Source organism: Phoca vitulina, unplaced genomic scaffold, assembly GCF_004348235.1.
Source record: "Phoca vitulina isolate PV1807 unplaced genomic scaffold, GSC_HSeal_1.0 scaffold49, whole genome shotgun sequence".
In the NCBI taxonomy this organism is placed as follows: domain Eukaryota; kingdom Metazoa; phylum Chordata; class Mammalia; order Carnivora; family Phocidae; genus Phoca; species Phoca vitulina.
Genome location: NW_022589752.1, coordinates 9,583,443 through 9,601,474, shown reverse-complemented (window position 1 = coordinate 9,601,474; position 18,032 = coordinate 9,583,443). Strand labels below are relative to the sequence as shown.

The 18,032-nt window shown below is 37.7% G+C and overlaps 1 protein-coding gene across 1 annotated transcript in view; it reads left to right on the top strand.

Annotated features, from left to right (window-relative positions):
• PKP2 (plakophilin 2) overlaps positions 1-17,334 on the top strand; it is a 93,348-nt gene extending 76,014 nt beyond the window's left edge. Inside the window, exons 10-13 of the mRNA XM_032432828.1 lie at positions 3,178-3,331; positions 11,190-11,379; positions 14,646-14,733; positions 14,881-17,334. Coding sequence (XP_032288719.1) covers positions 3,178-3,331; positions 11,190-11,379; positions 14,646-14,733; positions 14,881-14,949 — 501 coding nt within the window. The 3' untranslated portion in view covers positions 14,950-17,334. The remainder of the gene's footprint in view (positions 1-3,177; positions 3,332-11,189; positions 11,380-14,645; positions 14,734-14,880) is intronic.
• Positions 17,335-18,032: the final 698 nt, after the last annotated feature.

The following is an 18,032-nucleotide window of genomic DNA, read 5'->3' as shown; positions in this document are numbered from 1 at the left end:
AATATACTGTGCTTTCCCCTGGTTGATTAAACATCATTTGAGGATCCAGACTTCATCAGGACTTGTATGTTTCAATGATCTTTTTTATATGCTAACATCGAAGTGCTTTATTATATATAAGAATATATCATTAGGTGGTATAGTATGTTATACATACAAAGCAAGATTTTTAATTTTAAAAGCATCTTATGTCTTAAAAATTTTAAGAAATAAAATCTTGTGACTTTTTACTCCATCTTGATCTCCTGAGATGATAGTAAATCTTTAGGAAAACTCGATAACATATTATTCATATAGTTCAGTAAACATTTACATAGGACCTCTCATGTTCTAGGCACCATACAAGGCCCTGAGGGGGGAAAAAGGGATGGATAAGATCCATGTCCTCCTTTAAAGGAGCTTATGTTCTAATAGAAGACATAGCAGTTTGGTATAGTTGTAACCTAGAGAATTAGGGAGTAATGATAAGGAAAGAGAGGAAAGTGGATGCCAGGCCATATGAAGACATCTGAACCTTCTGGAGACAGTGGAGAGTCATTACACAGCTTAATCCTGAGGTGGAACATAATCAGATTAAATTTTAAGAGGATCATTCTGGAGTAAGGCTTTGAAGCCCCAACGGGCATTGGAAAAACAGCAAGTTGACTGGCAACATTTGGTTTCTAGTGAAGACTGGAGACCATACATTTGCAGAAAAATCATTCCACAAATGCACTATTTACTCTAGCAGTATTTGGTGGCCAGGTATAAAACGAGTTTTGCAGTTTTAATGGGTGGGTAGAAATAGCTGGAATGATAAGAGAGTTAAGGGTATTGAAAGATGGTTTTTGATGTGTTGGTTCAGGTACCTTAGTCTAAATAAGAAAGAAAGGTAAGGCAGAAGAGGATTGACAACTTGAGGTGTGGGGAGTAAAGGTGAGATAAAGGCACTGGAGTTCTTGATGAGGCTGAAGAAGAAGTATGGTAGGAGTGAGGGAGAGAGAACAAAGAGAAGAGGAAGTTGTGTTCAGAGTCTAACATTGGAGTTTATGTTTTCAGAATCAAGGTATTTTGGGGTGAATACAGGTTCTGTATGACCATGGAAGTGAATGCCTGATGTAGGGGAGAGATGAAGGTCAGTGACATTTAGGAAGTCTAGGAACTATGATGTGGTCATCTACAGTGAATGGGAGGTGGAGAAGGCTCTGAGCCAGGCTCTGAAGCCTCTAGTGGATGTTGGGAAAGGACCAGTAGGCCTTGAGATGACAAAGGAAACTCTATGTAGATGATAGAGCTGGATGACAGTGACTCAAGAGCAGAGCTTTTGCATATGAGGGAAGACATTTATCTAGACAGGCCATTGGGAAGAGAAAGGAATGCTAACTTGCCTCTGTGCCCAAGTCACAGGAGTGGTAGAGAATAAATAGCCTCCTCTCTGGATGGCTACAGAGGAAGGATTCTTCTCAGAATGGAGCAAATAGTTTAATGGAGTGCTCTGCAAGTTAGTGAAAGACAAAGTGTAGCTTGTTTACAATAAAACATTCTAAAATAGTGATTATTAAACTTCTTTGGAGTTGTAGACACTTTGAGTATCTAATAAAAGTTATATATCCTTTCCCTGAGAAAGTTTATTATAAACACAAAAATAGGCTTTCTTTTGTTTTTTATGATTTTTTTTTTTTAAGATTTTTATTTATTTATTTGACAGAGAGAGAGAGAGCAAGAGCAGGAACACAAGCAGGGGGAGTGGGAGAGGGAGAAGCAGACTTCCCGCCGAGCAGGGAGCCCGATACGGGGCTCAATCCCAGGACCCCAGGATCATGACCTGAGCCGAAGGCAAACACTTAACGACTGAGCCACCCAGGCGCCCCCGATTTTTTTTTAATTTTTAAGTAATCTCTGTACCCAAAGTGGGGCTCAAACTCGCAACTCAAAGATCAAGAGCTGCAGGCTCCACCAACTGAGCCAGCCAGGTGCCCCAATACTGAAACAGTTTTAAGGACCTCCTGTCCCCTCCCTGAAACCTATCCTGGGCCCTATATTAAGAACCCTTGTTCTAAAAAGTATAGTGGAGAATGTAAGGAGAGCAGTCTGCAGGAGGTGGGGGAAATAAGCAGTGTTTAGATAAGAGAAACAGAGAAGATAGACACCCTGAAGAATGGTCAAGAATTTTAGGAATTTCTGGCAGGTGGCCTCAAGTTAGCTTCAAATACAAATCTATAAAGTTTTAGATACAAGCTGAGACCCCAGTATTAGAAGTTTATTGATGCTAGGAAGGTTCTGGTCAGTACTCAGACCCCCTGAAAGTAGGTGGCCAGCCTGATTCCAAATATGATTTGCACATACAACCTCTGATTGAGAATGTAAAATTAAATCTAACTAGCCATACATTCTTTTCTTTAAAAGCCCAATATCTCTTTCAGAATAAGCTGACTTCTTAGAAATGAATAAGTTTATTAAAATATGTAAAATGCCAAAATGTGAGCAGGAAGGTGACCAAAGCAACAGCGAGCAAATATGCTGAAATATTAAAGACCTCTCCCTTTAAAATTTTTCTCAGCTCAGTTGTCTTTATAGGTAAATTCCACGAGGCCCACAAAGTTGGGATTATTCTTGTATTAAACCAATAGTTCAAGAAAATAGAAAAAGGGAAAACATTATGCAACTAATTTCATGACACTAGTGTTTGATTCTAAAACATCATCCTTATATCCTTTTCACAATGCTGAGCTGAAAATGGGAATAAAGAGGAAATAAAGGAAAAGACAGGCCCATTTTATTTATAAACATGCAAAAACATAGAAACTAACCAAATCCAGTGTTCTATTTAAAAATACCAAATAAGCTGTTTTTATCCTGTAATAAAATTGAAAATGTAATAAGAATTTTTTTTTTAATTTTATTTATTTATTTGAGAGAGACAGAGAGAGCATGAACAGGGAGAGGGGCAGAAGGAGAGGGAGAAGCAGACTCCTAGGACCCCAGGATCATGACCTGAGCCAAAGGCAGACACTTAACGAACTGAGCCACCCAGCCGCCCCTGAAAACATAAGAATTTAAAGGAAATATCTTCAGACTAGTTTCATCACAGCCTTAGTTTTCAAAACATCTTGCTCAGTCTCTAATAATCTACAGAAATTTAATATTAGCGTGAAGTCAAAAGGCAATAGTACTGATAAGACATGTCTCATGCAACAGATGCCGACGTCAGTAGCTCAGACAGTTGTCCAGAAGGAAAATGGCCTTCAGCACACCCGCAAGATGCTGCATGTTGGTGATCCAAGTGTGAAAAAGACGGCAGTCTCCCTGCTGAGAAATTTGTCTCGGAATCTTTCTCTGCAGAATGAAATTGGTGAGTCAACAAACGTGTCTCGATGTCGTGAATACATATTGAAAATACAAAGGCAGGGAACCATTGTCTTTATCATGTTTTCTACAATGACGAACTGAAAATGACAAAAGGAGCGAAATGTGAGAAATAGACCTGGCCTTTGCACCCAGGCATCCAGGTAGGCTTTCTCCCTGGGTCTCAAATAGGATTTTTCTTAATATCCAGCATTTTTTTGTTTGAATTACTGCAGAAGAAAAATTTTAGACCTAATTATAATTAACAAGGTAGGTAACACGTCTGATGTTTTTCAGCCATTGGCTGTGCGGTCAGGGGTCTTTTTAACCCGTGCAGTTAGTTCAACCTGCTTAAGCACTGCTCTTCTAAAACATTGAAAATATACACACAGCAGTCCTCATTTTAGAAGCTTGGTCCCTGTTGCACTAGAAAAAAATGGATGGACATGCAAAAAGACAAGAAGGAGGAGTCACAATATATATTGAATTCGGCATACATTTGCAACGATGTGAATGGAACTAGAGGGGATTACGCTAAGCGAAATAAGTCTGTCAGAGAAAGACAGTTATCATATGATCTCACTCATATGTGGAATTTAAGAAACAAAACACATGAACATAAAGGAAGGAAAGGAAAAATAAGATAAAAACAGAGAGGGAAGCAAACCATAAGAGACTCCTAACTATAGAGAACAAACTGAGGGTTGCTCGAGGGGAGGTGGGTGGGGATGGGATAACTGGGTGGTGGGCATTAAGGAGGGCACTTGATGAGATATGCAACTGAGGAATCACTGAATTCTACCCCTGAAACTAATAATACACTATATGTTAACTAAACTGAATTTAAATAAAAAATTTTAAAAATTAAAAAAAAATTTGGCATAGGTGGTTTTACAATGAATACATTGAAACATTTGCTCGTTTTTTTGAGAGTCTATTATTGACAAAGATAACTATGTTACACTATCAAATAATACAATGTTTTGTTCATTTGCTTTATACACAGAAATGTCTGATAAATGTGAATCAGGTCAAAAACTATAAAATGAGATAATAGGAAGGTTAACACCAAAATCAGTCATGCTTCCTAATGATGCTCCATAAATTAGTCATTCCTGACAACTCGAAGTTCAGTTTTTCACAAAATTCCACTAAAATTATAGACAAATTTTTGTTTGGTTTTAGGGGATTGGGTTAATTTGGAATACACACACAGACACACAGCACCAGAGATACTGAAGTCTGTGGTTATGTTTTAATGTCATTTCCAAAGCCAGCCAGCCACACAATATTGGAGAGGTGGTTTCATGCAATGGTTTCCTGCCCATTATAAATATAGAGAGAGCCTGGAAATTTTTCATGAATCTAAAAGAAACCTTGCCCTAGGCACTCTGAAAATTATGAAAGTGTTCTCATTGTCCTTTGTGGACTTTTGTGCTGCACTTGAATCAGGTGTATCATCCTTTGACTTTTTTTTTTTCCCCAAAGGAAATGTTGACTCCATCTTTAAACAGGGCTGATGGAGGTAACCGCCCTGGACGCGTTCTACACATGCCTTCAGGGCAGAAATGCTGTTGTTCCCATGTTCTACCATCTTCTAACTGTTGGGAAGATACAAGTGTAGCCCCACACTTTCCTTTTTTTTTTTTTCTTTTTTTTTTTCTTTTTTAATATATATATAAACCCTCTATTTAATTCTTCAGTTGAGGAGAAAATGGCCTTAGCAGAGAGAAGGTGTTTTTTACATTTCACTATACTTAATGTTTATTTATTTTCTTTGTTTGCCTACTTTGAGTGAGTTCTGGCTTTGATACATTACATCTGAAATTTTCTTGGCTCACCTTGGTAATTAGAATAATTACACTTTTTTTCCTCTTAATTTTTAATGGCTTAACAATGTGACTTCTCATCCCGTATTTGTCACTTTTAACCAGACCTAGGTAAATGGAAAATCATTGTTTTGGATGGTTTTATTAAAGAACAACTTCAATTTTTTTTAAAAGACCTATGCTCATTTTAAAAATTCAAGCAATTAAGAAAAGCACTACAAATAAAGCAAAAATACTTCCTCTTACCACTCAGAAAACAACCATTGTTACCCTTAGTTGAATATTATTCCAGACATCTCTCTATGCCTATGGACATAAAAGTTTAGACAAACAAAAAGATAAATAAATGATATTAAAATTGGATCATACAACATCTAGTGGCTAATCAGAGTTAATTTTAACAAAAGCAAACTAAATGATATAGAATCACTGAACTTTGGATAAATTTTTCACTACATTTCAGGCATGTTTTAGAGACTGTGGTAATGTGTACTCAAGTTTGTCTCAGTCCTGATTTCCAACTTTTGGCCAAACCTAGAAGAATGTCTTGATTGCCCCTGCAGCAATATTAGTCTCCTCAATCTCTAAAAGTTCCTCTTTTGTAACATGCGTATGACATGTGTGTAACATGTATAACGTGTATTTTTGTCACTAGCCTGTAAAAACATAAAATGGAAAGAAACAAAGAATGGAAAGAAGGAAGGGAAGGAAGGGAGAGAGGGAAAGAGAGAGGAAAGTTTCTATTCAAATGTCTGTATTCCAGTTTGTCATTTTAGTGGTCCTCTTAATTAAAGTGCCATGTAAATTGTAGGTGATGCCCACTGAACGTTACAGGGAGGACCAGTGTTTTGTTAAATAGGTCTGGCCTTCTCCTTTATTATGGAATAGGTCCAAAGGACCATTATGGTACAGTCACATCAGGATTTATTATGACCAGCCTGATCCAAATCCTCTCACTAATGAAGTACTTTGCACCAAAAGTATAGTTTTGTTCAATTTATTTTTTGGAACCTATTATTGTAGTGAGGTTTTTATCCATAAAATTCTAATGAGATCATCTTTATTAGATTCTTTGCAATTTTTAAAATTTTAATTCTGGTGTAGTTAACATGCAGTGTTATATTCATTTCAGGTGTACAATGTAGCGATTCAACAATTCTATACAGTACTCAGTGCTCATCACAGTATGTGTACTCTTAATTCCCTTCACCTGTTTCATGCATCCCCCCCTACCTACCTCCCCTCTGGTAAACATCAGTTTGTTCTCTATAATTAAAAGTCTGTTTTTTGGATTGCCTTTTTTTTCCCTTTGTTTATTTTGTTTCTTAAATTCTACATATGAGGGACACGTAGGTGGCTCAGTCAATTAAGTACCTGCCTTCGGCTCAGGTCATGATCCTGGGGTCCTGGGATTGAGCCCCATATCGGGCTCCCTGTTCAACAGGGAGACTGCTCCTCCTCTCCTTCTGCTGTTACCCCTGCTTGTGCTCTCTCTCTCTCAAATAAATAAAATCTTTTTTTTAAAAAAATCTACATATGAGTGAAATCATACGGTATTTGTCTTTCCCTGAGTGACTTATTTCACTTAAGTGTTACACTCTCTAGCTCCAACCATGTTGTTGCAAATGACAAGATTTCTTTCTTTTTTTAATGGCTGAATAATATTCCATATAATGCATATATACACACACACACACCACATTTTCTTTATCTACTCATCTATCCATGGGTATTTGGGCTGCTTCCATAATTTGGCTACTGTAAATAATGCTGCAGTAAACATAGTGGTGCATGTATCCCTTTGAATTAGTGTTTTTGTATTCTTTGGGTAAATACCCAGTAGTGCAATTACTAGATGGTAGGGTAGTCCTATTTTTAATTTTTTGAAGAATTTCCATACTGTCTCCCACAGTGGCTGCACCGGGTTGCATTCCCACCAACAGTGTACGAGGGTTCGTTTTTCTCCATATTCTTGCCAACACTTGTTGTTTCTTGAGTTTTTTTTTTATTTTAGACATCTGACGGGTGTGAGGTGATATCTCATTGTGGCTTTGATCTGCATTTTCTTGATGATAAGTGATGATGAGCATCTTTTCATGTGTCTGTTGGCCATCTGTCTTCTTTGGAGAAACATCTGTTCTTGTCTTCTGCTCATTTTTTAATTGGATTATTTGTTTTATGGGTGTTGAGTTGTATAAGTTCTTCATATATTTTGGATAATAACCCTTTATCAGATATGTCATTTACAACTATCTCCTTCCATTCAGTAGGTTATCTTTTAGTTTTGCTGGTTGTTTTTTGCTGAGCAGAAGCTTTTTCATTTGATGTAGTCCCAGTAGTTTACTTTTGCTTTGGTTCCCTTGCCTCAGGAGACATGTCTAGGAAAATGTTGCTACAGCTGATGTCAGACAAATTACTGCCTGTGCTCTCTTCTAGGAATTTTATGGTTTCAGGTCTCACACTGAAGTCCTTAATCGATCTTATTTTTGCGTATGGTGTAAGGAGGTGGGCCAGTTTCATTCTTTTGCATGTTGCTGTCCAGTTTTCCCAGCACCATTTGTTGCACAGACGGGTATTTTCCCATTGCATATTCTTACCTCCCTTGTCAAAGATTAATTGACCATATAATTATGGGTTTGCTTCTGTGTAGCCCCATGCTTTCATAAGATGATCCCCTGATAAAGCTCCTCTCATTTCAAAGACAGTATCGAGAAGAGGCTTCTGCAAGATAAATGCAATTTTTAAATTCCAAATCAGCTTTATGTCAGATACACAATTTGAGTGACAGGACCCATCTTGATTCAGAGTATTCATAGCCAGGAATAAATGAAAATCAGTTTGAAATACATGAATCGCATTCTCATGAGAGACTTCTAGACTAAAACTTTCCATATGTTGACCTGGAATGAAATCCTCACATATTACTCAGATTTACAGAAATAAACTTAAAACTTACGTTTTATTGGAGCGCCTGGGTGGCTCAGTTGGTTAAGCGTCTGCCTTTGGGTCAGGTCGTGATCCCAGGGTCCTGGGATTGAGCCCCGCATCGGGCTCCCTGCTCAGTGGGGAGTCTGCTTCTCCTTCTGCCCCTCACCCCTGCTCGTGCACACACACTGTCTCTCTCAAATAAATAAATAAAATCTTTTTTAAAAACTTATATTTTCTTACAAATTTAAAGATAGGCACACTTGGTATGGTGACAGAATAATAGATCTCATGCAGAGGACAGCGGATCTGTGTCCTACAGTGCCACTTTGTTACACACACCACCTTGGCTAGTCATTCAGTCACTACGTCACAGTGATTTTACAAGGATCAGATAAAATAATGTATTTATAAGGAAGTATTTGGACACATCTTGAGATTCTCAATTCCCATTTACTCATAGTTACAGATGTTTTCAGACATCCAACTAATGTCTTGACTTTTTAAGGCATTGAACTTAAAGATTAAATAAAATCTCCCTCAACAATATGACATTGAGCTCTAACCCTCCAATATGATGATAAGGCCTTTAATTTTATATATCACTATTAAAGATCCCATTTTAATTGTCCCAGAATAAATATATTTATCCAGGCCCAGTTATGTGTGTATGTATGTATACATACCTATGCTCTTTCTTCTCAGGTTTCTTTTGCCTATTTTCTTTCCTAAGGTTATGTGTATGCAATTATGTATGTATATATATTACCAACTCTTTGAAGTAGATACTGTTATTCCCCCATTTTACAGGTTAGGAAAATGCAGCATGGAGAGGTTAAGTAGCTTGGCCAGACCACACAGCCACTGAGTGGCAGAGACAGGACTGAAACTGAAGAAGTGTGACTTCAGAGGCTGAGCTCTGAGCTCTGAACACTGGGCCATGATGTTTCAATGAGAGTCAAAGCCAGAGTTCAGGTCTTTGAGCAGAAGGTGTGTCTTTCCTGTCAATCATGTCCACGTATTATCAAAGGATGATAGTTGCTCAGTTCCTCTTATTGCATCCCTCTCCGTTTTAGGCATAGTGATCGATGCTGGAAGTCCAGAAATGAATATAATTGTCTTCAAGGAACCCATAGCCCCCTTTGGAATTCAGACAGGCCCATGACTAATTACAATGCAGTGCCCTAGAGAGGAGTGCAGTTCATCGTGACACATAAACTCAGATGAAGAAACAATAAAATTAGGCAGAAGTATTTGTTATACAACCATGATAAACACAACACTGTATTGAAGAGTTGTGAGGAGCAGTAGGAGCATGCTCTCAATCATTTAAGAAGAGTCCAAAGTAGTAAGAGAAAAAGAAGAAAACATACATGAAAAGAATTATTGCAAAAAATCCAGTATAAATTCATATTGCCTAAAATATATACCAATATATTTGACAAGTTATAATCAAATCATCAAATATTAATACCTCTTTTGTTACCACAAAAAAAGCCAAATTAAAACCCTACAACCAAGAACTTACATAGAAGGTGAAAAGATAAATTTGAAATAGTGGGTTTTTTTTTTCTTTTTTAAATGATAGTATTATTTGGGGCACCTGGGTGGCTCAGTCGTTAAGCATCTGCCTTCGGCTCAGGTCATGATCCCAGGGTCCTGGGATCGAGCCCCACATTGGGCTCCCTGCTCGGCGGAAAGCCTGCTTCTCCCTCTCCTACTCCCCCTGCTTGTGTTCCCGCTCTCGCTATCTCTCCCTCTGTCAAATAAATAAATAAAATCTTTAAAAAAAAAAAAAAAGTATTATTTGTACATTGAAGAAACTAAGCAGTACAGATAATTTTTTAAAAATTTTTAAGTCACCATCAATAGTATTATAGAAAAACAAGTCCTATTAATATTTTAATGTATTTCTTCTCAGGTTTCTTTTGAATATTTTTTTTCCAAATGTTATATATTCTTTATAAATAACTGTACTGAATTTTCTCACAGAATACTAACATAAGTATTTTCTTGTTATACGTTTCGTAAATATTTTTGGGATACATAATCTTGGCAGATGTGTTTTAGATAATCATATTCCTGTTGAGTTATTTAGGCTTTTTATAATTTTTTACTTATAAGAGCCTCTGCATAAAGCTTTTTCTGTTTTTAAAAGTAATGTCTTTAGGATGAATTTCCAGAAGTGGAATTACTGAATCAAACAATGTGAAAATTTTTTTAATTCTTCACACTTCTGTCAGATTGTCATTGTCATTTCTATCAAAAGATTTCCAATGTACTGAGCACAGAATATCATCTTTTTCAGGGCGCCTGGGTGGCTAAGTTGGTTGAGCATCCAACTCTTTTTTTTTTTTTTTTTTTTTTTTTAAAGATTTTATTTATTCATTTGAGACACAGAGATAAAGAGAGCATGAGCAGGGGAAGAGGCAGAGGCAGAGGGAAAAGCAGGCTCCCCGCTGAGCCAGGAGCCCGATGTGGGGCTCGATCCCAGGACCCTGGGATCATGACCTGAGCCGAAGGCAGACGCTTAACCATCTGAGCCACCCAGGCGCCCCAGAGCATCCAACTCTTGATTTCAGCTCAGGTCATTCTCTCAGGGTCATGGGATCGGCTCAGCATGAGAGTCTGCTGGAGATTCTCCCTCTCCCTCTGCCCCTCTCCCCACTCACAGGCATGTGTACCCACATGCACTCTCTCCCTTATCAAATAAATCTTTTAAAAAAAAAAATATCATCTTTTTAAAAATCTTTTTTAAATTTGAGTATCAGAGATTATATCTTTCCATATGTTCATTAACCAGTTGTGTTTCTTTTTAAAATATTCTTTACCAGGGCGCCTGAGTGGCTCAGTCAGTTAAGCGTCTGCCTTCGGCTCAGGTCATGATCCCGGGGTCCCGGGATCGAGCCCCGCATCGGGCTCCCTGCTCAGTGGGAAGCCTGCTTCTCCCTCTCCCACTCCCCCTGCTTGTGTTCCGTCTCTCGCTGTCTCTCTCTGTCAAATAAATAAATAAAATCTTTAAAAAAAAATGTTCTTTACCCAAAATGTATTGGGATCTTGAGATTAAGGGACAGTCCTTCTAATCAAGTGTTGATTTTTTTCATTTTATAGCCAAAGAAACTCTACCGGATTTGGTTTCCATAATTCCTGACACAGTCCCGAGTACTGATCTTCTTATTGAGACTACAGCCTCTGCCTGCTACACTCTGAACAATATGATCCAGAATAGTTACCAGAATGCACGGGATCTTCTAAACACTGGAGGCCTGCAGAAAATCATGACCATCAGCTCAGGCGATGTGTGAGTCCTATAGTATCTGCCTGTTGGCTGTCTCCTCATTCCTCACCACCACTCCCATATGTAAATTTCAACACACATTGAGTACCATGGGTATTATGCCCAAAAAACGAGATTGTAAAGTTGGGCCAGATCTTCTGGTTCAATCCTTGATAATCAAGCAAGTGAAAAACTGAATTCTCCAAGCCAAATCGTTGCCCATTCACTTCTAAAATATCCAGATAGTCAAACTCAGTAGTTTCCCTGGGTAGTACACTCCAGCCTTTTATCAACCTAATGAATTAATTTATTTCCCAGAGCCACAGCTGTGATTTAAAACCAGCAAAACGTAGGCAAAGTGGGAGTCCTAGGGACAGGGACTGCCCCTTTCCTCACTTAGATCTGGAGTCAGTGTCGCCCCAGGTGGCTTAGAAGCAGGGATAATACAAGAAGTAGGAGACAACATAATCAGAAATTCTTGCTTTCTTGGTTTTCTCTATCACATCTCTTCCATCTCTTATTCCCTTTTGAGAATAGAAGGCCTAATGTATAGAAGTAATCCTACATCCCTACTTCTGTGTCTTTAATTTTTCCCCACTTAAAAAAAAAAAAAAAGGTGATAAAGAGAATGAAAAACCTTGTGTAACGAAATTATTACTATTAGTTAATTTAGAGGCATGGAATCCAAAGAGGGCATCTTTTTCTCTTTATACAATTCTGAATTGTTTGACTTGTTAAATACAAGTTACTTTTGTAAACAACTAAGAAAGAGATGAAATGTTATACCCCAATTCTAATGAGTTGTAAAGCAAACGGACTTTACCCCTGGTAGACAGATGTGTGCTTGGCCCCACGGGAAAGCACAGCGGTCTGTGGTGTCCTGGAGTAAACACACATCTCCTTCCCCACAGCCCCATTCAGGCAGGCCCTTGTGCTCTGCAGCCCCACTCTGGCAGACCTCATGGGGAAGGAAGACCATATTCAGAGTCAGGATTAAAAGGAGCCCTGGATGGAATGTCAGTTCCCCACGTCAGCATATTCACCTGCCCCCAGAGTCTGGCAGAGAGCAGTTTCTCAATCTTTATGGAAAGATTGAATGATTGCTCTAGAACAGAAATGACTATTTCAAGTAGTCATCCGTGCTTATAAGCAAATGTCCGTAAGACCATATGATTTTAATTATTTGAGTATTCAGGCATAAGCAGTGCATGAGAATATGCCCTCACTTTTGGAAACTTCTTATAGCTTAGTAACATATGGGGATGTGCTACTCTGTTCTTTTTTGCCCTGAGTGTCCATTTGCCCTGTCTCAAAAAAAAAAAAAAAAAATCAAAAGGAGCTTCTACCATTGTGCCTGCTGTTCCTTCCTTGCTAGAGTGTTGTATAGCTGACCTGTAATTTAGGGGCTAGACTGGAAATCCGTTGCGATTTATAGCATTTTTTTCTTTGAATAAATGATTTCCAACTGCCAAACAACCAACTTATAAAGAAACTGTGATATAAAACCCTTGTAATTCAAAAACATTTTCCAATTTTAAATATTAGAGACCCATAGCTTTCATGGATTTATTAGTACTTCAGTATTAGCAGGTGACTTTGAAAAGTCCATGAAGTACTAAAAAACATCTGTAAAGTGCTAATTCAACTTATTCTTAATGCAAGGCTGGCATGGAAGAGAAAGGCTTTTAGCTAATGAATGAACTCAGGATGTGCTTTTCCATACAGTATTGCATTTTCTGTTCATGGTTGCCTGTTTATAACCTTCTATGATATGAAAAATTAGATCTTTGTTTCTTGTTAAAAAGAAAAAATCCAGCCGTGTGCTAGTTCAGGTGATGGAAGGGAAAGAGTTCTAAGAAACCATAGATCCTTAGCCAGAAACAGGATGTTTAGGACAAACTTTTTGTTTTGTTTTTTATTTAAATTCAATTTAATTAACATATAATGTATTATTAGTTTCAGGGGTAGAGTTCAGTGATTCATCAGTTGTGTATAACACCCAGTGCTCATTACTTCAGTGCCCTCCTTAATGCCCATCACCCAGTTACCTCATCCCCCCCACTCACCTTGTTTTAGGACAAATTTGAAAGCAAAACATCAAAAACTAAGTATAGTGTCGGGGCACGTGGCTGGCTCAGTGGGTGGAACATGTGACTTTTGATCTCAGGGTTGTGAGTTTGAACCCCACGTTGGGTGTAGAGATTACTTAAAAAATAAAGAAGAGGGGCACCTGGGTGGCTCAGTTGGTTAAGAGTCTGCCTTCGGCTCAGGTCATGATCCCAGGGTCCTGGGTTCCAGCCCCATGTCAGCCTCCCTGCTCCACGGGGAGTCTCCTTCTCCCTCTGCCCCTCCTCTGCTCTCTCTCACTCTCAAATAAATAAATAAAATCTTTTTAAAAAATTGAAGAAAAAAACTAAATATAGTGTCCAATTCTGTAGTGACTTGGATTTATAACAGGAGTGCATTTTCCATTCACTTTATACAAAAACAAAGAAATTTTGAAGCTATTTTAACAAATATTTCAACAAGAATTTATTATATTACCTTGAAAATATTACTCTTACACTCGTAGAGTCACTAATTCTAGGAGGTAGATATATTTTTCAGTCATGCTTTCCTGAATTTGTATTCTACATATATGCATTATAAATGTACAAATACATTTCTATAGTGTATATATATATATTTAATTTTATTTATTAATGTAATATAAAATAAATGTAAATAGTGTATATAAATATACAAATTGTATTCTATAAATCAAGGATCTATGAAATCTAAGGATATATTCCTTATAAATACCAGGAATATGCTCTATAAACTATTTGTTGGCCTGTGCTAGTGGTTTTATTTATTTATTTATTTATTTGTTTTTTAAAGATTTTATTTATTTATTTGACAGAGACACAGCAAGAGAGGGAACACAAGCAGGGAGAGTGGGAGGGAGAAGCAGGCTCCCTGCTGAGCAGGGAGCCCGATGTGGGGCTCGATCCCAGGACCCTGAGATTATGACCTGAGCCGAAGGCAGACGCTTAACGACTGAGCCACCCAGGCGCCCTGTGCTAGTGGTTTTAAAAGATTTTTTTTTAATAATTTTTTTTTTTTAAACCCATTGTGGCCCCTGGCCTTCAAGGCTCACCGTCTAATTCCCTTGTCATGGTGAGTGGCCTGACTTAGTGGATGGCCACCGAGCAACAGCAGTTAAAGAAGATTTACGGAACGTCCAAAGACAGCATCCAGAAGCCTGACACGTTCTCACTGATCTCGGAATGCCTTTTACCTCTTTTCAGCTATGCCTCCAACAAAGCAAGTAAAGCTGCTTCTGTTCTCCTCTATTCTCTGTGGACACACACGGAGCTCCATAATGCCTACAAGAAGGTAAGAACACTAAAAGGGTATGGGTTGCAGTAAACAGCCAGATCGTAATGTCCCGCTTGTCTGCCCCTGGCGAGACATCACTCAAAACTCCATTTTCTCGTGTGAAAATGTTGTTACCTTTCACATTTCTGTTTGCTTACTCCAAAGGCTCAGTTTAAGAAGACAGATTTTGTCAACAGCCGGACTGCCAAAGCCTACCACTCCCTTAAAGACTGAGGAAAATGAAAAATCGTGCTCTCAGAAATCGCAACCTCACCATTCTCAGCCACAAAAAAGCCCCAAAGGAAAACACCTATTTTTCTACTTCCCCGCCCAAGAAACCTCAAAAAAGCATGCCCTGTTTCTTAGCCTTTTCTATTTCCAAGGTCCCCAGAATCCAGAAAACAAATAAGCAGAATATACTTTTATTAGTCTTCTAATTCTGCATTCTGCAAGTTTGCTACCAGTACATACTGGCAACAGGCTCGCTTTGACCCTCCACAGATTGCAGTCCTCGTGATCGGGGCTTATGGTGCAGGGCCTTCCGGAACCAAAATGTGAATTCATGTGGAATGAACATTAACAACAAGTAAGGAAGAAGGTGGTTGTATTACTAGGATTTTAAAAGTTTTATTTACGTTTATATTCCTTTTCTGGTTTCCATGTTTTGTCACTCATATGCACATTGCTTCGCCTTTGAGCCACGATTGTATTGTTCTGCAGTGTTGAAACAGAATGGAAACGACAAGAAATATTTGCAGAGTTATCCAGGAGAAAATTTAATGGCAAAATTATACGTTTGTTTACTTTGTGCTTGTTTTTATCCTCTTGAATTTTTTTCTCCGATTTGAAATGAACTTAAGAAACTTAGATCACAGAGCATGCGTGACTCTAAGAAAATGAAATTGAAATGAAGTGATCACAGCAAATTTAAAAATCTTTTCACAGACAAAGGCGACTATGGTTATGAAATTCAATGATCCCTCTAACACTGGGTAAACATGAGTCTTGCTCAAAGAAATACCTACCCTGTGACAATACCATGAAATGCAAATCTCTTCTGAATAGTAGGATTCAATGTGATCTATTGCCTGGACTTTTTCAGCAACTTCTGTGGGCTGGTAGAAAAATGGACTCTACGCTCCTCAGCTACAAAAGGAACCAGAACCTCTCAAACTGTTGTGTGAGCCCAGGGCACTGAAAATACAGCTCATTTTAATGAATTACATATCAATCAGCCGAACTTTGCCCAACATTTAAAAAATAGCACAGAGCCTCTCAATCTCATGTGATCTTCCTCAAGCCATTATTTTAAGTCAAGGAAATTCTAGAGCAAAAAAAAAATGAAGACATTACGTTGAGGAAAACTATGTCAAGGCCACCCAGAAATTATATGAGAAATACTAATATTGAAAAGTTGACGTCATCTGCTGAAGCGAATCTATATCAAGTGTTCTTTTAACTGAGCTGTGATTAATACCATTTACATAAAATTAGTCTTCTCAACTACAATTCTGTTATATTTTGCTTTTTTTAAAAAAAAATCTGACAATGTTTGCTATAAGAAAATAAGAAGGAAAAAATCCGTCAGCTCCTTTTCACCAGAAAAGTGTAATAGAAAAATAAATTCCCATTTTCAGTTTGAATGTGTACTTAAGTCTTTATTATATTTAGAAGATAAAATTCTTTGAGTTTTAAGAGCTTGTTGGAGAAGACTTAGATTACTAACCTAGTTCAAAATGAAATTAGTTAGATACCAATTTTTAAATACTGAAGAGAGAAATCATCTCTTTTTCTAGAGTTTTGATGAATAACATTTGGAACATTTTTATTCCTCCAGGTAACTGATGGATGTTCAAGAAGCTTCTGTGTTTTTTAAGGCATTAGTAGAGCCTTCAATCTTAAACACAAAAAGAGGGCAAAATAATGTTGCCTGCATTGGTATCTGTGTATATCTGATTTGTGTATCGTGGTATATGTGATATGATTAAACTTCGGTTGCTAAGGGTTTAATAAATGTTTCTATTTCTTCCCTACTTAAAGCCCTAAATTCTTTACCAAGAAACACTTCCTGTAAGAAAACTGGAATTAGCTAATGACTAAAGCATATAACCATGGAGAGACATACAAATGTGGTAGATTTTAGTGAATTGAGTTGGTCTGTGACCCTGATAAGATAGTGTTTGATCCCCGTGTCCTGCTTTGTTCACTCTGCTTACCAAAAAACCTCACTACTTTACTATCTGTGGAGACCTCTGAGGGAGGAGGTCCTTGTGTGTTGAATATCAGTTTTTGATCACAGGTCCACACAAAAAGCCCTTTTTTAAAAAAATATGTGTCCCAACCTTGCCCATGTCATCAGGGCAATTGACAAGCTGAGCGGGGCCTTTTTGTGTATTTGGGCTAAGAGCTCCGAAGGGCTGCTTCCTTGTCAAGAATTCTTAATGGTGTTGTGGCATATGGGAGGTCGCTGCCCTGGCTTTCTGTCACTGGAAACATTTGTTTATACCTGATGGAAATAACCAAAGGGTTATCTGGCAAGATAGGGGATTAACATGTCAAATGGGAAAATAAGCAGCATGAGTAGATAAACCACTTTAAAATGAATTTAATCACCCTCTGAAGAAGCAATTTCTTAGAATAAAAAAAGGAAATAGGAAATAAATATATTTAAATATATCTTTATATACATATAATTTATTTGTACTATAGTTATAAATGAAATTTCCTCTAAAATGTGTCATGAACTTATTATGCTTTGGAATGAGGACTACTTCAGTATGTTTGTACTTTCAACAAAATTGCAGAAGCCTCGAATCACGGGATGTGAGGATTAGGGGGGAATTTAGAGGACATCTGGTCCAGTCCTCCTTAAAGTATTGTCTTGCATCAGAAAAGATGCAGTTCTTATCAAAGGAACAGAGGAGAAAATTTGCAGTCATTCTTTCAGCTGATGCTCAGCATAACCCTGTAATTCGCTCATTTTAAGAGTCAGTAACTGTTACACTAAAGTATTTGTTGTGGAAGAGAAAATAAAAAAGGAAACAAACTTTTCAAAATAAAATCCTGCTTTAGATTTAATGTTTTAGTTTATAGCGGTACTGACAGTTTCATCTCTTAGGAAATAAACTTCAACCTTTTAAGGACCGTAAAAGAAAGGAAAACTCTCTTTTTATGACATATTCAGGAAGGAGAGATCAAAATGCTGTATGTTGGTAAAACAGCTGTTTAAAGTATGAGTGGAAGGAAAAGCATTCTGAAGCCATAGTCTGGGAGACACACGTAAAGAATTCAGCAATAGTTAGCCTGGAAGAAAGGTG